Source organism: Sceloporus undulatus, chromosome 3 (assembly GCF_019175285.1).
Source record: "Sceloporus undulatus isolate JIND9_A2432 ecotype Alabama chromosome 3, SceUnd_v1.1, whole genome shotgun sequence".
In the NCBI taxonomy this organism is placed as follows: domain Eukaryota; kingdom Metazoa; phylum Chordata; class Lepidosauria; order Squamata; family Phrynosomatidae; genus Sceloporus; species Sceloporus undulatus.
This window is the reverse complement of record NC_056524.1, coordinates 225181325-225200660: the sequence shown is the minus strand read 5'-3', so window position 1 is coordinate 225200660 and position 19336 is coordinate 225181325. Positions and strand designations below refer to the sequence as shown.

Below are 19336 nucleotides of genomic sequence, written 5' to 3'. Positions count from 1 at the left end.
AGGAGGGCGAGCCTGGGCTCCAAAGAGGGCTGAGCAGCGGCAGGACCCCCAGCCCCCTCCTCCCCCTCCTCCTCGCCTCCTTCGCTCTCTGCAGGCAGCGCTCTTTGGGGCTGCGAGGGAGAGAGAGAGGCGGGCAAAGGCAAAGGCAAAGGCAAGGCAGGCTTGGAGCGCCTTTGGGACCGGAGTCTTTCTGGAGGGCTGCTCTGGGCTGCCAAGTCCTTCTTCCTTCCAAGCCCCTTCCCTCCCTCCGCGTGAGTTGGGTGGCCTCTCTCCGGGCTCCTCGGAGGGGGATGTGGCAATGGCCGGGGACAGGAGCCCGGGGGTCTTCTGCTGCTGCTGCTGCTCTTGCCGGCGCCCGGGGGGGCTCCTCCTCCTTCTGCTGCTGCTGCTGCTAGGGGCCTCGGTGGCCCTCCAGAGCCCCAGCTGCCACGAAGTCCGGACCGCCTTCCATATCCGACAGATCGGACCCCTCAAGCTGGTGCCCGACGTCCCTACGGCCGGTCAGTACTCCCTTCCCTCGGCTTACAGCCCCCGGGTCCGCCTTTGGAAAGAAGACTTCTGTTGCATGCATCCGCACGGCAGGCATCATCCGGGTCGATCCCGCTCCAACTGCCGGGGCTCCAGGCGATGGAATTCTGGGCATGGTCGTTTGTTGGGGCACCTGGAGCCCCGGCAGTTGGAGCGGGATCGACCCGGATGGTGTCTGCACTGTAGACGCAGCCTTCCAGGCAGTGGTCCCCAAAGTGTCCCCTTTCAGAGCTTTTGGACTCCATCTCCCATAAGCCTCAGCCACGTTGGTCAATAGTCTGGGGGGGGGAGATTCTGGGAGCTGGAGTTCGAAATTCCCTTCTAAAGGGCACCATTTGGGGACACACCGAGGTCACTTGGACGGTCCTCGTGTTGTGGAGACACCCCCTCGGAGTTGGGCTGGGTGAGAATAATAATAATAATAATAATAATAATAATAATAATAATAATAATAATATTTTTGAATGGATATCTCGCCTCTCCATCATCGGTCCTGGTGGTTGCTAGTGTGAATACCTCTGTTAGGTCCAGTCTTCCCAACTCGAAGGCAATTAAGAACAACAAAAGGCAAACCTTAGGTTTTCTTGACAAGTGTCTTCAGAGGGGGTTTGCCATGGCCATCCTCTGAAGCTGAGAAAGTGTGACTTGCCCAAGGTCATCCAGGCCAAGCAGGTAAGCAAACCCTGGTCTTCAGAGTCTCAGTTCAACACTCAAACCAATGGCCTTAATCCTTGGACTCACTTTTGGGAGGGTGCAGCAGCCACTCCGATCCACCTGCCTCTTGGGTGCTGCCTGGAGAAAAAGAGAAAGAGGGAGAGTGTAGCAGCCAGTTATGAAGGTTGCTAGTCTGAGTGGCTCTGCTAGATCTACTGTTCCCAACCCTGGAGCCCAAAGAGAGCCTGCCGAAGCAAGAGAATGGGCTAGGGAGGGAAAGGGACAACCATCAGTTCCCCATTTCTCAGCTCCTAGAACTGAGAATAAGTAAGTAAACAGAGGGCCCTTCCTGTCCTAGTGCCACAAGTGAGTGAGTGAAGCAGCCAGAAGTAGGTCTTGTTCCTTTTCAAAGTCCTGTTAGTCTGGGAAATCAGTACACAAAGGGACCTTGCAGCACCTTTGAGATTAAACTGAAAGTTCATGCTACCAACTTCCATCCTTCAGTTAGTCTCAAAGGTTTTCAAGATCCCTTGGCATACTTGTATCTTTAGCTATTCATTTGCCAAGTGAGGATGGGTGAGATGGCTCCATCTTCCCAACAAGCAACCCATTCTCCTCCCTTGCATCCCTCTGCTGTCCCTTTCAGCACTTTGGTCATGGCAACTGGACTTGGCTACTCTGCCTTTGGTCCTCCAGTTGTTTGGGACTTCAGTTCCAAGGATCTGTGACAGTCAGCTGTCCTGCTTGGGGCTTCAAGGAGGTGAAGGCCATCAAATTAAGCCTGACAGCTAAACTGGTCAAGTATTCAACCTTTATGCCTCTGGCAGCTGTGTGTTTATGTATCTCCCTTGGGACTTCTCACTGTAAAACAAAAATCATGATTCCTTCCCCCTCTTTAATCCTCGGGGAAAGATATTAAGAATTCTGTGTGTTCAGATTATGGGAAGTTATGAATCAGAGCTTGGAAACCTTATTTTGGGGGCTGTAACTCCTAGAATCCCCAGTCAGCATGGGTAGTGGTGATGCTGGCTAGGGACTTTGGGAGCTGTAGTCCAAAAAGCTTACTTTCTCCATCTGCAGAATCAACGCCTTCACATCATGTTGCGCTGTTTATATTTCACCACTGTGTACAGAAGGCTGTGGGGAGTCTGGCGTGACAACAGTTGGTTTGTGTGAGATTTAGGGGTGTAGCAAAGTCCAGAAGTGGCATTCCATGAAGGGCATTCTGCCTTTCCAAATAATTTCAGCACTCTTCAGAACCCAGCCTGGGGCTCCATTTTTGAGCCAGGAAATCACAGGAATGAAAATCTATTCTTGCAACAAGGATTCATCTTGGGGAGCAACTCAGGGCCCTATCACACTATGGTGTTATATACAGTAGCACTATATTCCATTTTAACTGTCATGGCAGAATTCTGTAGAATTCTGGGGTTTATAGTTTAGTGGGGTGCAAGAGTTTTCTAGCTGAGAATTTCAAATGCCCCTCTCTAAACTGCAGATCTCAGAATTCTATATGGATTTTGGCTTGTCATTTAAAGTAACCTGTAACTTGTAATATAGTACTATAACAATGTGATAGGGCTCAAAGTAGAAACTCACCATCTTCCCAGCTCCCAAAGCTGTGCTCTTCTGTACTTTCTGTACTTTCTAGGAATTCATAACAGGCAGTTCCCTATTCAGCAACAGCATTGCTTCAGCAGGCCAGTCTTTTATGCACATATCCAGGTTGTTAGCAAATCTCTTGGACACCATCACCAGGCATAGAAAACTGAATCTATTGTGCATCAGATTGTTGGGGAAAAAACAAGGGAGGGATCTTTACCTGTTTCGAATTGCAGACTGAAATGGTTTCTAGTTGCAGGTTGACTGTGTTCTTGGGATAATGCCAAGACTAATTTTACTCTGGGTAAGAATTTTACCAAGACTAATTTGTTGCATGAGTTTTGAAAAGTGGAGGATTTTTTTCAATACCATTAGTTTTAACTTGGCTTCAGGAGGAACAGAACAAAGCACATTTTGTGCCCAAAAAGTCAGAACGGAACTTTTCTCCTAGTTAAAAGTAAAAGCAGTGCTTCTTCTTTTTGTAACTCTCTGTATATGTGTTGAATGTAGGTTTGACATCTTTTACAGAAATTGGTATTATGTTGTGTAGTATTTGCTTCTCTCTGTTTCTAAACATACTTCAATAGAATATGGAAACTGAAGATGGGAATATTTTCCCCCAACAGCGGTTTCTTAAATGAAACAATCTATGTTTTAAAAAAGTGTGAATGAACAGTAAGCCCATCAGTTTCAAAACTAAGTTTGTTGTTTCGATTTAGCATCTGTTTGATAGAATGAATGATATGGGATTGTTGCAAGGTTAAATTGCAATTAACTCAAAAAGTAATCCCTGTTGTTTTCAGTAGGACTTACTCCCTGTCAAGTAAGTGGTTGATCTTGTTTTTATTTGTTTTTATTCTATGTTGTTGTCATTTATCTTCAAGACTGTTTCAACTTTATGAATGAGTGGCTCTCAGGACCCTCTGTTTGTAACTGCCTGGCAAATGTCTTGCAAATCCAGGGCTGTGGTTTTCTTGGCTAAACCTATCCAACTGTGATATAGTCTTCTTCTTTCCTACAGCCACACACTTTATAAAAGATTGTTGTCTTTTCCAGTGAGCCATGTCGTCTCATTATATGTTCAAAGTATGATAACCTCTGTATGATCATTTTAGTTTCTAGGGAGAGTTCAGACTTGATTTTCTCTCAGATCCATTTATCTTAACTTATCTTATCTGACTGCATAATCCTTTATTCTTTAGCACTCACTTAAAACATTCAGAAGGGTTAAAGAAAAGGGGCAATTGAAAGGTCTCAAAACAATTGGACATAAGAGAAAGACACCTCAAAGAGGTTTCACACAGTGTGTTGTTAGACAGTTACACAGATTGTCTCCATACGTCATTCAGTACTGTTGCTGAATATTGTTGTCTGTTGAATCATAGCTTCCCCTGAAGTGATGAACACTCATAATGTGTCATTTCCCCCCATATTGTCAAGTATTGTTGTCTCAGCATTCAGATGATGTAGGCAGCCCCACATCTAGTTCCCTATAGATAGATAGATAGAGAGAGAGAGAGCGCACAAACTAAATAAAAACTGTGCATTGATGGAACATTAACATTACAACAGTAAACATGTTGTTGAGTGTGTGTTGTGTTAAATGCATTAGAAAGTGTAATATCAATTATCAAAATCTACAGAAGATAACTACCTGTACTCTTGTTTTGTTGGTGTTAAAAGTTAAGTACAAATTGTTTGTGTTCAGGAAGCAATTAAGCTGCTAGACACATTACAGATATGTTCACTTTGCTTCTTACACTCTGAAGCATATGTTGGTTGCTTTTGTCCCAGACTGGACATTAGCTTGGGCAGGCCATTTGTCTTTTATGGCAATACATTAATGAAGAAACTGGGAAGTTCATGACATCTGGAGGTTTTCTTAAGAAGGTTAAGAAAAAAAGCTAAGAGGGAAAATACGTAGTCAGTTCAGTAACTTTGTTAACAATGTATTGTTTGGTCTGCTGTTACTACACTAGTGTCTTCTGTATGGATATTTAAATGGCCCTGTTGTGGAGTGCTTAGAGTTCTGTGTCCATTTACGAAAAACACATCTTTTATTGGTCGCTTGGTGACACTGAACACACACTGATCTCCAAAGCCAACCAATATGTCAAATTATTATGCAGGAGGTCAATGACTGTATTTCAGCAAGTTTAACATTTATTTAAAGCAGGCATATTCAGCTATGGAGGGGCTTAACCTTCCCATCCTGCTTAATCAGAACTGAACACCTCCTCCTTTAGCTCTTTGTCACAGAAAAAAGCTAAAGGTACGTATAGCTCCCTCTGAAGCTGAAAGCAGATTTATTGGGGGTAGGTACCACAGAAATGAAAGGAGTAACTCTCCCTCCTCATGATCAAAAGTAGCAAACTTTAAAAATTAAGTATCAGAAACACTCAATAGCATAAAAGTTAGAAATGCCAGCTGGCATTCAGTATTGCAGTTATGGCTTTGTAAAATGTGGAGTCACAGATCTGTAACTGCTCGAGTTACAGACCACCTAGTCATACTGTAAAATTACAGAACTGCCACCCCAGAACACTTTAAGAGAGAGTAACTGGATCAGGTGGTCCATTTAGCTTCCAACTGTGACACAAGAAAGATGATGTTTTCTCACTCTCCCACCAGAAAGTGAGACTGTGGCAAACAGAAGTAGGACTCTGTTTCACCCTCACTTGCTGGCAGGTGGAAATGTTCTTTGTATATTCTGACTGGAAGCTCAATGGACCTTCTATGTCCAATATGGCTGATGGCCCTTCAGGTGGGCTGGGTGTGTATGTCAGGTTAGGAGACCTTAGTCGTGCAGACATAATCAAACAGACAATGGAGAATATCAATGACCCTAATTTTGATTTAAAATTCTGTCTTTATTCTTTTGCTGCCAATTTTTTCTTGGAACAATTTCCCAAAAGAACACTTGGTCTATATTTATATTTTTTCTTCAAGAGACACTTTTTCATGGAATCTTCCTTGCTCCAACTGCTAAAAGTTTTGGACTATAGCACCCACCATTCCTCACTATTGATTGTGCTGAGTAGGGATAATGGAAGGTGCACCCAAACCATATCTGGAGGGCCACACGCTTCTCACTGCTGACATTGGTTCTTTGTCCTGGTGTACTGAACCTTGAGTGTGTATAAACGAAGAAAATATACGTCATTTGTCCCTCTCTAATTCTCCTATCCATCTTCTTAAGTCTCTCCTCCCCATCTTTTTATAAATATAGATTACAAGTTCTCCATTCAGAAACTTGTCCTCTTATGCTTTATAAAGCAAGAGTAAGCAACCTTTCTGCATAGAGACACCTTTTCCTGCATAGAGGGTAACATGAAGCCACATGCCAGTAAGCATGGCTAGTGATGGTGGTTGCAGCAATGGCTAGTGCTCCTTTTTGCTCCAGTCATTCACAAACTTATGCATTTATGTACACAACAGCTTTTACCACATTTGCTTTCTCTCACTGTCTGTCATGTGTACCTACATGCCTAGAAACTCCAGTGAGGCGCACTTGTGTGTTTGGAAGAGAAAGTTGATTCTGCCTTCAAGCCTTCCTCCACATATAAACTGGACTCTTGCAGACTCAGCTAATCAATCTTTTTGAAGATTGGAGGAACATGCAAGGACAGCACTGAGGAAGTGGTGTTGTCCATGTCAGGGATGATGGGAGTTGTAGCTCTTCACCTCTGGCTTGAACTCACCACCTGGTTGTGCACCGCGCTGACCAGTTTTGGCCAGTGGTTATAGCTTAGCAGAGTTACAGAGAATAGGCTGAAGACCCCGACAAACTCTCCGAGCCTTCTCACTCTTGCTTCCACAGAAGTCTTCACCCTTCTTCAGGATCCAGCTGGCTCTTGTAGCTTCACCCAAGACACCAGACAACTCAGTAGTCTTATATAAAAGATCTACTTTATTCTACTATATACAGCTCCAAAACTATCCAACACAACTCCTCACTACTACCCACTCTACAACCCACAAAATACATTGGGATGCATAGTCATTATTATAGTCAATGCATTGTACCACCCACTGTTGTCTGTTTCCACCCAGTAGGCGTGTACATCATTCCCATTGGTTCTCCTTGTTCATCCCACAATTAATGATTTCATCATCTCAGCCTTGACCACTTAACAATTGTCAGGTGTGTCCAATTATCCACTTTACATTTCTTGTCCTTGGCATTTAGGACTTGTTAATTGTATTACCATTTACACCTGTGTGGTTCTCAATTGGCTTCTGCTGAGTCACCCTGACTCTCACATACATGTTTTATTTCATTTACTGTATATCCCATGTTGCTTTTTCCTTAACAGTCCATGTAATATGGGCAACAGTGGACCTCCAGGTATTCTTGCCTGAAAACTCTCATTTTTTGGTGCATGGTCACTGATTTTTTGCACCAGAAAACCAAAACAAAACATGATTCTCACACACCTTTATGTGTTTCTCTGCAGAATAATTTCTGAAAACTTTTTGCACAAAAATATTCAGTTTCTCAGAAGTAGGGAGAGAACTTTGGAAAGTTTTTCCCACCAATTTGCAGCAACATGCAATGAGAAAAGTTGTGTACCTGCAGCCAAAGGCTGGGGATTTACCACCTAGGTTGTGAAATGTCCACATGGATGGCAGTATATGAATTTTGTGACTGTACAAAACCAGGGTACAAAAACTTGGATTTCCCCCCCTCCATATATAAACTTAAGATATGTACTGCTTTTTTTGTTTTGTTTTTGTTTTGTTTGGCTTCTGAATATAGGGCAGAAGCCAATAGTCCTGATAGTTTCTTTATTTTCTTTTTCCTCTCTGCTACTTTCACATCCGTTTCGACAGAACATATACAATCGGAAATCTCTGTTTCTTCCAGACAACTGATATGATACCATGGTTTTTATATTCTTTACAAGTTGGAGAGGCAGCATCCTTCTGAATTATGTCAGGCTTTTAAAAACCAATAGAGAGTGTCATATTTCTTCTTTTGGTTAGAAGGACTAAAGAAGCTCTCAGTATGTTATTTGGAAAATCCATTTGTTTTATGTTTGCCAGCACTGCTTCCAATACTGCCAACAAAATACACTGGCAAACAAAGCCTGTGTTCTAAGGCAAAAATTGGAATATGCCGATCTTTTAAGTTCAGAACATTCTTCTTTTCGGTACCCCCCCCCCCCCCCTTATCCAGGATGTCCATGGCTGTTTTGTAAAATCATAGTAAGAAACTGTAAATTACTCTCAGGTGTGTAAATATTCAACTATTTCATCCTCAAAGTGATGAATAATTTTTTTATTATTTTTTGCAGAGAAAATGAAAATTTCTGTGCAGTTCTTGTCTAGGATGTGTGTATCCCATTTGAAAAAATATTCTATGAAGAAATACATATATCGCTTGGGGTGGAGGTGGGAGGTTACATTGGAATATTGGCTGCTTGTGTAACAAACAAAAAAACAGAAACCAACAAAAACAAAACAACCCCCCCAACAATCTTGTACCAAAAAGCCACATGTGACTATTTTTGGGGTATGTGTGTGTGCAAGATTGCTGTTGGTGGGTTTGTACAAAACTCCAGACATTTTGCATAAAAAAGAACCACATTAAGTTTTTTTTTAAAAAATTGCAAGATTATTGATATGTGGGGATATATATATATATATATATATATATATATATATATGAGATTGCTGTGGTTTGGTAGGGTTTATTGGGCACAAAATCAATTAATCTTGCACAAAACCACACATGGCTTTCTGGAAACAGTATTTCTTGTGCAAAAAATTAGTTTTTATATAAGAATCCATGTGTATTTCTGTGCAGAAAATTGTCCTGTAAAAGCTGGGATGTGCAAATATGAGGGGGAAACTGCAAAAGCCTTACTGATTTGTTACTCTTCTTGACAAGGTTTCCAATTGTCAGAAAACCCATTTTGGGCGCCCAGGAGAAGAATAGTGGCAATATTCTTTCCATCCCTAATTAGAATGAATGAAGCTTATTTTTGAATAGACATGTATAGATTTATACTGATAGTTGGTTAGCTTTTCATAACATGTAAATGGTCCTTTTCAGAAGACATTTCCTTTCTCTATATACCATTAAATCTCTTGAAAATAACATATAGCTACAGATGTGAAATGTTAATATGCTTTTAAACTTTGGTTGACATACCCTTTAATTAAGGTTAGAAAATAGTATAAAAAGATTATTGATCCTCACTCTCTATACATATTGCTTGTGCTCTTAGCAGTATTTGTTGTCAGGGTGAAGCATCTTCTGTCCAGTGTCTTCTTCCTTGATTCCTAAACCCTTCCCAGTTGCTTAAGTTGTTATTTTGCTTAATTTTGTGGCTGCAACCATACTTCTTTCTTCTTGCAAAGAGTATGTGGATTTTAAACTGGTGTATAAATGCTACATCAACAGAAACATGGAATCATCCACTTTTTTAGCTGCTTTCTTAATATCAGCTAGCATTTGTGTGTTATCAGTCATGCAATACAATGGCTAATATACCCATATGCCTCTTTTCTCATGTGTGGGTATGTATGTGTGAGAGTGAAGAGAAAAGAGTCTTTTTATGTATGAGAAGAGTTAATCTTTTCCTCCATTCCCGATAGAAGTCTCCAGAGGCTCCTTTTTATTTAGAAAAAAGAACCAGTGGAAAGACTGAAAAATGTCAATCTCCTGATATCCACATTTTGGCCATTAATTGAGCAACAGTGGGAGGATAACTGAAGGGTATAGTCATAAGGGCATGCCATTATCCTAGCAATAAATATGATATATGTACTATTGATTTCCTATTGCTTTTGTGAGCATTTATAGTGGATCCATTGTTCCCAAACTGAAAGCTTTTGCAGTAAACATGTTTTCCCACACAATTGTGACATCCTTAATATGCTTGTAAATATTGTGACAGACATCTCTCAACAACAATAGTAGTACTTTGTTGGAGAAGTTGAGAGTAGTCAAACAGACATGAAAACTGCACAGTTTTTCTCACCCATGCCATGTAGAGGGCTGGGGAAGGAGGCTTGCAGAAAGAAAGTGAGAGGGAATGGACTTTGTAAGGAATGAAAAAATATTAGAAGGGAATGGTGTGAAAGGCAACTGCACACACAAAAAATGATATTGCTTTGGAAAATTTGATGTGACCATTTGCCAACGTATTTGAAAGGTGCCTTTTTAAAATAATTTTTAATATCCTAAAGTTCTGTGGACTCAGGATATAGTAGTCAGCTGGGTAAGCCAGTTACATCCACTTAAATAAATGCCACTTTCTTCCAAGTGGAGATGAAAATATTGGATTGCCTGATGTAATTGAGACTAACATCACACATCAATATCCACTCTGTGTGTGTTGTTTGGTGGGGTGGGGGCAGGGTTGCCCTTAGCCTGAACTGAAATTTTGTATGCCAATCTATTTTGAAATGCTACAAAATTTTGATTGATTCTTTAAAAAGTGCATGAGATACTCATCTACATAGACATTATGCCATAAAAGGATTGCTTGTGCCTCCAAATGTTTCTATATCATCTTGATCCTTTGGAGCTATAGAAAAACTAGGATCTCAAATCTGAGACTAAATCGTATTGATGCCATGCTGAGAGAATGCAGATCATGGGAATCATACTACTTGATTCAGGAGCATTAGGATAATTGGATGTTCAAGGGCTAGTCCTGCTTCACTTATACACAAAACAGATGCATTTCATTTGGAACAAAAGCCTCAGCTTTATTGGCTACAGATGCCCACAGGCTTGGCACATCCATGGGTCTAAATCTGGGCATTGACCAATCTTCTTGTTGGCTGATGAACCACAAAACTTCAGCCTGCTTGTCAGGTGACCACTAGGGCGACAGATATGGGATTCCACATGGGCAGATGGCACTGCATGATTCCCTTGTCACCAGGTGGTATGGCAAAGGCAAATGCCCCCTAAAATGGGCCTGACCTTATCTAATACACTCCCAGAGTCCCATAAGAGTGTTTGGCACATAAATCCAAATACCTTCCACAAGGATCTGGATCCCATGTCAAACCACCCAAAGGTTGTGACACAAAGGAGTACACAATCAGCACCTTATATATTATACAAAATAGATGAGTAAAATATATTAGAGGGAGGGGTGACACTCTGAACTCAACTGAGGATGGAGCATTAGGGAAGCAGATTTTGTGGTCTGTTACCCAACTGGAGTGAAGCATGAATCTGGACCACTCCAGTTCCAACTCACCAGTCAGTAGTTTCAGATTAATTGGTTGTGGCTTCCTCTTTCTTCCTAAAACCTGTACAAATCACACAGGCTTCTGGGGAGAAGAAAGAAACTCAACACTGTTATCTGGTGCCCAGCCACTCTGCACTACCCTGGACAGCAAACTCATCCCATGATAAATTTGTGGAGTACTCTAATTTTTAGAAGCAAGAACATGTTGAGTTTGGATATACTGTCACAGTAGTTGTTTTCTGTGTCTTGGAATCTCAAAAACATGTTAGATCAGTAATGTAATTATTATTTATAGCATGGTGTTTCTACTGGTTGGAAGCTGGCCAAATGCAAACATTGGTTATTTGCAGGAGTAGCTCTAGGAAAAAATAGTTTGGTATTGAGAGTGCCAAAGAAGTGATGAGCTAATGTCAGATATGGCTGGTAGGATTCCACCTCCTCAGAATCTCCATGGCAAAAATTTAAGAGCAAGAAACCTGAAGAAAGGGGGATCATCATCTGTTTTGTATAGCTTCAGAAGATTTGCTTTGTACTTGATACTCTACCCACATCCATCAGATTCCTGTATAAGGCACCAAATGCAGACAGATTTTCCCCGTGACTGTACAGTCTCTTGACCCAATATACCTCACATAGTTGTTGTAAGGATAAAACACCTCCTCAGACTCCTAGGAAGAAGAGGTGAATAAAACTGAAGTTCCTGTCCCTACAAATGAAAACAAGAAGAAATGGTAAAGAAATAGCTATTAGCCACTTTGAGCTTATTGGAGGCGGGATATAAATGTAATAAAAGAAATACATGCATACTACTTTCCAGAATACTTATCTTTGGGTTAACCACATTGTACCAAATAAGCGATATTTTTCCAACCAATGTTCTAGCAAGTTCTAATCTTTACTTATCAGATTTTCTGTGGGAGCCTTACATTAACATCTGGACAGCACATTTAAAGAACTAACTTTGCTGCCTAATAAATGAAGGCCTGATTTAATTGGAGTCTGTGAACTATAAATATTCAGATCTGATGCTCAGGTTACATAATCTGAGGGCATTAATAAATAATAAACAGACCATTAGATTGATTTTTCCTCTTATATTGAGTTACCGTTTTGATTGTTTCCCTTATTGGGTTCAGTATTTGAATAGTTCACAAGCTTCCATGAGTTTAGCTGAAATCTCTTGAGAGTTAAGAACGTATTTTGGTAATGGCAGTAGAAATTGGCGCACTTACCCTTAGAAGTTGGTGCTGGTGAATCTGTTTGAAATGGTGGTGTGTATATCCTATTTTCTGATGTTCTATTAGTGAATACAAGCTGGCAGTCTAAGAGAAGTGTGGTTAGCCTGTTGCCATACTGAACAACATAATCAGCCAAAAATTTGAGAGCAATCCAAGGTTTTATCAAAATATCTTTAATAGTATTATTGAAGACTTTTAAAAGGGGGGGGGAATAAATTCATTTACTAACTAATGCTGGCAGCTAGAGATTTTTGAAATGCTCCATTGGCTCAAATAATCTATTCTAAAATGCTATTAAATGTTAAGACAAATTATAAAGGAATGGTTGGCCATCCTTTCCGCAAATATTTTCAGAATAATTTTAGTGAAGGGTACAAATAAACTTCTTACAGAATGGGACTGATTTTATTTTACCATCTCCCTATGGTTACAACCAAAAGAAAGCACATGGGAGTGACAGGATCATATGGAAATTATATACAATTATTTGGTCAGGGAGGGGAGCCCTGACATGCTTGAATTTGTTCTGTAGTTCTGTTCATACTACCTCACTTAACTTTCCAGCTTGTTTTGAAGATTCAAGATTGGAGATTCTCTTTTTAATCTTTGAAACTTTTTGTAGCCTGATTATGGGTTAGTTGAGAGACTTTCCCCCTCCCTCTCCATATACCCCTGCAGGGACGTAGCCAAGGGGGGGGGTTCTTGGGGTCCGGACCCCCCCCTCCATTAGGAAAATGAATGGTGTGTGCTGCTGCACCACCGCACCCAAGCCCCAATATTATGGTGGCACTTAGTCTGGACCCCCCCTTCCTAAAATCCTGGCTATGTCCCTGACCCCTGTACATTAAGATCTAGTGATGAATATGTCCTGCATGTGTCACCTCATTAGAGATGAAATTGATTTCTAACACTAGCAGAGTTGTCTTCTACTCTCTACCATCTTGTTCGGTTTCAGACTTGTGGTCTCTTCCAACTCTATGATCCTATAATTCTATAATTCTGACTTTCTACTTGGTCCTTTCCAGAAAGCTCTTGTTTTGTGAGATATTTAGCTTTTTCTGTCAGAGAGCTCTGGTGCCACAACAAACTACAGACCCCAGAATTCCATAGCACTGAGCCATGGCAGTTGAAGTGGGGTCAAACTTCATTATTTCTGCAGTTCAGAACCAGCCCCAGTGTCCCCAGTGCCCGATTTATCCAGGGGGTCCAAAAATATGCCATGGTCATGGTCAGTGGTAGTGAAAGCTACTGTGAGGTCATATGCTCCCTCCCACCATTTACCAAGGTGTCCAAAACAATTTCAGCCCCAGATAATTCATATCACCCCCAGACTGCCTGGAGTTGCTCTACTAACTTCCCAGTCACCTTTAGCCAAAAATGGTAGATTCAGATCTGGCCCAAATTGAAAAAAGCCACTTGAACCAAATAAAGGCTTGTTTAATAATGGTCTCATTACTGCCCTCTTTAAACTGTAGGGGACAACTCCTTTGTATAAAAAGACATTTATCATCTCACTTAACTATGACATCTATTTCACCTTGGCAGAATTAATAATCCAGGAAAGTCAAGGGCCAAGAAAATATTGGCTGTTTTTCTTACATTGGTTAGTATTTCAAGATAAGGAAGTTCATACTGCTTCAGGTTTCCTGCCCCCTGATCTCATCTGCACCTCCAGATAAACCTTTCTTATGGGTGGGAAATCTATTGAGAAACCTATGTATATTGGGCAGTGCTGCTGGGTTAGTAGAATTAGTGTACATCTCCACAAATAGGAATGGGAGAGGATAGGAAACTTTGGTTTTATGACGTTCAAAAAGTTAACTTTTCCTTACATCCAAGCCATTGTATTTCCTGCAGTTTTAGCCTGTTTTTAGGAATCGGGGAAAAAAGAGAAAGAACAGAATCTGACAATACTGAATGAAGTAAATACCTCAGTTTTTTGCATCTCAATTCAGAGCAGACCTGTCATTATGGACAGTCAAGCAGCATCCTTGGGTGACAGATGCTGGAAGGTGGCAGCAAGAAGTTGGAGGAGAGAACTGTATGCTGTTTTGTTTTTGTTTTTAAAGAGTTTTAAACTTTAAATTTTAATAATTTAATGTTTTTTATTGTTTGAATTGTTTAATTGTTTTTAAAACTTGTATTTTGTATGTTTTATAGAGTTTTAACTTAGATTTGCTAGCCTCCTTGAGTCTCCCATACTCGGAAGAATGTGGGCTATAAATAAATATAATAATAATAATAATAATAATAATAAGTAGCTTGCTTTGCATTCCTAGAGCTAGCTTGCTGCTTTCAGGTTTACCAAAGAATGTTGTCTCATCTGCAGCATGGGAGAAAAATTCATTTGCTAGCCCACTTGGATTTTGTACATGGTATGGGAGCATCTTGTACTTTACTTTAGGCAGCCAAGTTCTCACCCTATCCCTATTCTAGTTGCCACAGAAATGCTTTCACGGGAACTGAAATTTAGAATCCTGTAAGCTAGCAATTGCTGTTAAGTATCAGAATACACGTACGTATTTCAGGAACAGCCATGTTGGACATAGAAGAAAAAAAAGATTATATATCTACCCTCTGGTAATACTATTATTGATTTAAAGGCATAAAATATACCACACTACATTTTGAAGCTTCACAGGCCTCTTCATCAGGCAAAGATGGTAAATTAGCATACAGGGGAAATAAAGTTATGATGTTGTAGTCCTGCTGTCAACAGATGTTAGAGAAAGTGTGTGTAGACAATCAATGGCTGTAAGCTGAATGAGAACAAAGGCAGTAAAACAGAGGCAGTTGGGCTTCTCTGTTTGAAGTTACAAAGCAGTCCCCCTCTGAGGACTGTTTTTGCATCTATTCAGTTTGACGTTGTAGGCCACTATGATGGAAGAATGCATTTATTCTATTGAGAAAGTCTCTGTATTCCATGGAGATAATTTTAGATGATGAAACAGGTGAAATCTATCAATTGAAGGAGAATCAGGTTGCTTTACTTCCTAGCATACAGAATAATAGAATCACAGAATCCTAGAGTTGGAAGAGACCACAAGGGCCATCCAGTCCAACCCATTCTGTCATGCAGGAATACACAATCAAAGCACTCCTAGCAGATAGCCATCCAGCCTCTTTTTAAAAACTGCCAAAGACTCCACCAGTCTCTGAGGCACCTATTCCAGTGTTGAAAAACACTCACTGTCAAAATGTTCTTCCTAAAGTTTAGGTGGAGTCTCTTTTCCTATAGTTTGCATCCATTGCTCCATGCCCTAGTCTCTGGAGTAGCAGAGTAGCAGAAAACAAGCTTGCCCCTTCTTCCATATGACATCCTTTCAAATATTTAAAATGGCTGTCATGTCACCCCTTAAATTTCTCTTCACCTGGTTATACATGCCAAGCTCCCTAAACAAAATTACAATTATACCTTTAAATTACAGTACCATACACACACCCTAAATGTATTTATGTGTACATAGTTTCTTGTGGCTGAAGTGATAATTTGGCAAGATTTGTTGTTTTTAAAGAAAAAAATTAAATCATATAACTTTTCATTTTTAATTTTTCTTAAAAAAATAATAATTTTAATTTAAAAAAAAAATAACTCATCTCCTTTCTCCTCCCACTCAGCCTCACCCCACTCCCACCATCTATTCAGGTAATGCAGACAAATGCAGCAGCCCATTACTGCTAAAAGGCAAATGTTTGGGGAGCAGTGGTGTCACCCCCTCCATTTAGGGTGTTCCCTGGTGCAGCTTACATCTCCCACACCCACCTAGTGATGTCCCTGCACCTAGATCCCTTTCACATGCACTAATGTCACTCCAGGTGTCACCCATATTAAATCTGTGTATTTCATTTTTTTTCCCTGCCTGTACCTGACATTTCTGCCTGTTGAAATTTGTTTTGTAGTTGATCCATCTCTGTAATCTGTTAAGGTCATTTTGAATTCTGATCCTGTCCTCTGGGGTATTGGCTACACCTCCTAATTAGGTGATGACATAGACTCTACTTCCTCAAGTATATGATTCCTTTGTTTGCAGCTAAATTTGATGCAGATGTATGTAAGTTGTCTTCACCTATATTACAGGACTATGGATACAAAGAACATGGCTATGAAGCCTTTGTGCAACAGCTTAGTTTGTTCCAAGCAGTCCCACTTAGTGGGCAATATACAGGCACCCTGTATAGGACTGAGGGGGAAATTGCAGCAACTGCAACCATGCTTGTTTATCATATATTTACTGATTTCTGATTATTTCCATTCCTCTTCTGTTTTAAGCCTATAAGTAAAGCATATCTGTAGGTTATGCAAACTAGTGATAACACTAGTATGCAGATTTGTATGATTTACTCAAAAAGACAGAATAGAGTGCCAATCTAAGGGGGGAGTTTGAATTACATATTTTGATGCACACCATGAATTGAGAAGATTATAAACATTTTCATTTTTGGAAGGAGTTTGAATGTTTTCTTCTTCATACTCTCCATATTTTAACAAGAATGTGGATACTTGCTATTTGTTTTTGGAAACACAATATCATTAGCATGGAACAATATTGTTGTCTTTGAGTTTTATGTATTTCACTGAGAGTGCAGACAGTGCTGCACTCAGTGGGAAAAGTTACATAGAGGAATCTTAAAGATTTTTGTATAGACTTTTGAAGGTGGCCTCAGGGCAGTGTTTATAGAGCTGACCAAGGATGATCCAACATATTTTATTGCCTACATTGAAGTACAAGATGGCACCCCTTCCAATTCAAAGTAGAAAGAGTGATAAAATTGGCAGCTGGATTTTTTCCGCCAACACTGCTGATGGGACAGTATCTTTCTACTAAGAAGTTTTTCTTCAGATTTCTCCTGCAGTTTGTTCTTGCTCATGTTTTGTACTGAGTTGTAGCTGATTGTGGCTTGTTGGGGCGGGTGAATCTGCATGGGCTTTTCTAAATCATTTCCCTTAAAATCTGCATTTATTTTCACATTTTTTCTAATGTGTGCTTTTTGCCTGTTGACTAAAGAGTATTTGTATGTTGTGGTTCACATGTGTGTAGCTGTGCATTTTTACTAGTCACATTTTAAAATGGGCACATTGCTCTGTGTTTACTTTATTTCTCTGAAACACCCAGGTAAGCCTTACAATTCTGCAAGTTCTAGAGGTGAGGTACATTTCTTCCTTCAGCAAGTCTTCAGAAGTTCAAAAAAGGCTACTTTAATTGATACAATGAAATTCAATGACATTATTTTCCTCTTCTCTCTCCACTTCTTCCACTGATGTTGAAGGTTATTATGGGGGTGCAAGGCAGTCTGTGCAGAACACAGCTGTTCCCCCCCAATCTCTTGCTGCTGCCCCTTGTGATCTGTGGACATAGGCTCACTAATTGTAGGACTCTGGACCCTAGAATGGGGGCAGGGATGAGGGTCTCAGGCCCTTCCTAAAACTAGGCTAGGGGCAGCGTCTGAATCCCTTCACCGCAAAATGATCAGGCAAAATTGGGCTACCAACATTCTGATGTAGTTGGGCACCTTCAGGAATTATCTGTTGGAGGTATGATCATAATTTTGCCACAGCTTTCATGGTACAGTACTCTGATTAATAGCAGTTTCATTTGGATGACAACAATTACTATGATTGCTTTAGTGGTTGTGGCCTTCAAGTCATTTTCAACTTATGGCGACCCTAAGGTGAATCTGTCATAGGGTTTTCCTGGCAAGATTACTTTAATGTAACATCTTTTTTCCCCATTGTTCTATAAAATTATACATTCAAGTACTAAAAACTTATGATGATCTACCAGTGTCAAGAACACACACTTAAACAATTCTGAGTTCCCTGAGTAAGACTAGCTTTAAGTATGAAGAGACAAAAGCTCTAGTGGGATAAGATCATGGATTTTGAATTTATCTTTTAAAATAGAGCTATTGTTTAAAGTACTTAAAGAATTGTAGGTGATGAGGCAAACTTTCTCTCTCTCTCTCTCTCTCTCTCTCTCTCTCTCTCACACACACACACACACACACACACACACACACACACAATGGTTACATGGTCCTCTAAATTTTTTTAATGAGTTGAATGAGGAGACTGGACTGGGAATTTGTATAATTTATCATGTCAATATTTGTCATTGCCTCTCTTAACTTCGCCTTTATTATTCATGCAGTGAATTGCTGTTTGGTTGATTAGCCCATAGCTGGGTTTATCTATCAGTTTTTCTTTTATTTCTGCGTAATGCAGGATATGCTTGATTTTTCAACTTAGCTCTTTTTAAAATGAAAATTTGCTTTTATAGAGGTGGAGTATACAATGGCATTCTGTCAAAGTCATAATTCTGTCATATGCCAGATGTGTAATGCACTTACTTTACTAGCTCTGGAAAGCATTTGTCCCATCAGAACAAATGATTAAAACATTATCTTCTGGTTTATGATTTAAATTCAAATATATCTGACATTTAATCTTGGGTAATGTTCCATTTCTGGGAATTCAAGAAATTCAGCCAAGATTGTTGATACTCATCAAATTCGAAACACCTTTTTAAAAACTGCAACATTTATAAAACTTTCTTCAGATAGATACCATGGGGATATATAAATATAATTAAAACAATAAAATAATTAGTATAATTTAAAAACCTGTTTTTAAAAATCTTTTAAAAATGTTTTTTAAAGCAGCAAAAACAATAAATCTGTTATTTCCTTGATAAAAAAATAATTTTGATTTGGTTGCCAAGACTATTGCAATGTGGTTTCCAGTTACATCTTCATGGGGAGAGCTCTTATAGTTGAGGCCCTACATCTTAGAAAGTTTTCTCCTTTGTTGACACATTGGAGATTACCGCACTAGGGTAAAAGCATTCCCCAATGTGTTCTCACGGGCGCGAGCCTGGAACGTGATAGAAGCAGAACGTAGTTACTGCACGGCGGAAGCCGCCCATCGCCGCCGGGCGTTTCCAATGTGTTCAGGTGTTCCAGGGAGGCCATTTCGGGGAACGGTTTGGAAACCGTCCACAGAAATGGCCTCCCTGGAACACATTGGGAACACATTTGGAACACTTTAACACCCGGCGGTGACGGCGGCATTCCGCTGTGGCGGTAAACAGCGTTCTGGTT

General features: G+C 40.2%; 1 protein-coding gene across 3 annotated transcripts in view; it reads left to right on the top strand.

The window, feature by feature from the left end:
• Positions 1 to 19336, top strand: part of LOC121925404 (glypican-5-like) — a 715763-nt gene that overhangs the window by 100959 nt on the left and 595468 nt on the right. Inside the window, exon 1 of one of the 3 annotated variants that reach the window (XM_042457518.1) lies at positions 12 to 500. In XM_042457518.1, coding sequence (XP_042313452.1) covers positions 299 to 500 — 202 coding nt within the window. In that variant the 5' untranslated portion in view covers positions 12 to 298. Of the gene's footprint in view, positions 501 to 19336 lie in introns of those variants that run through there. The other 2 variants (XM_042457516.1, XM_042457517.1) reach the window with 2 other exon arrangements.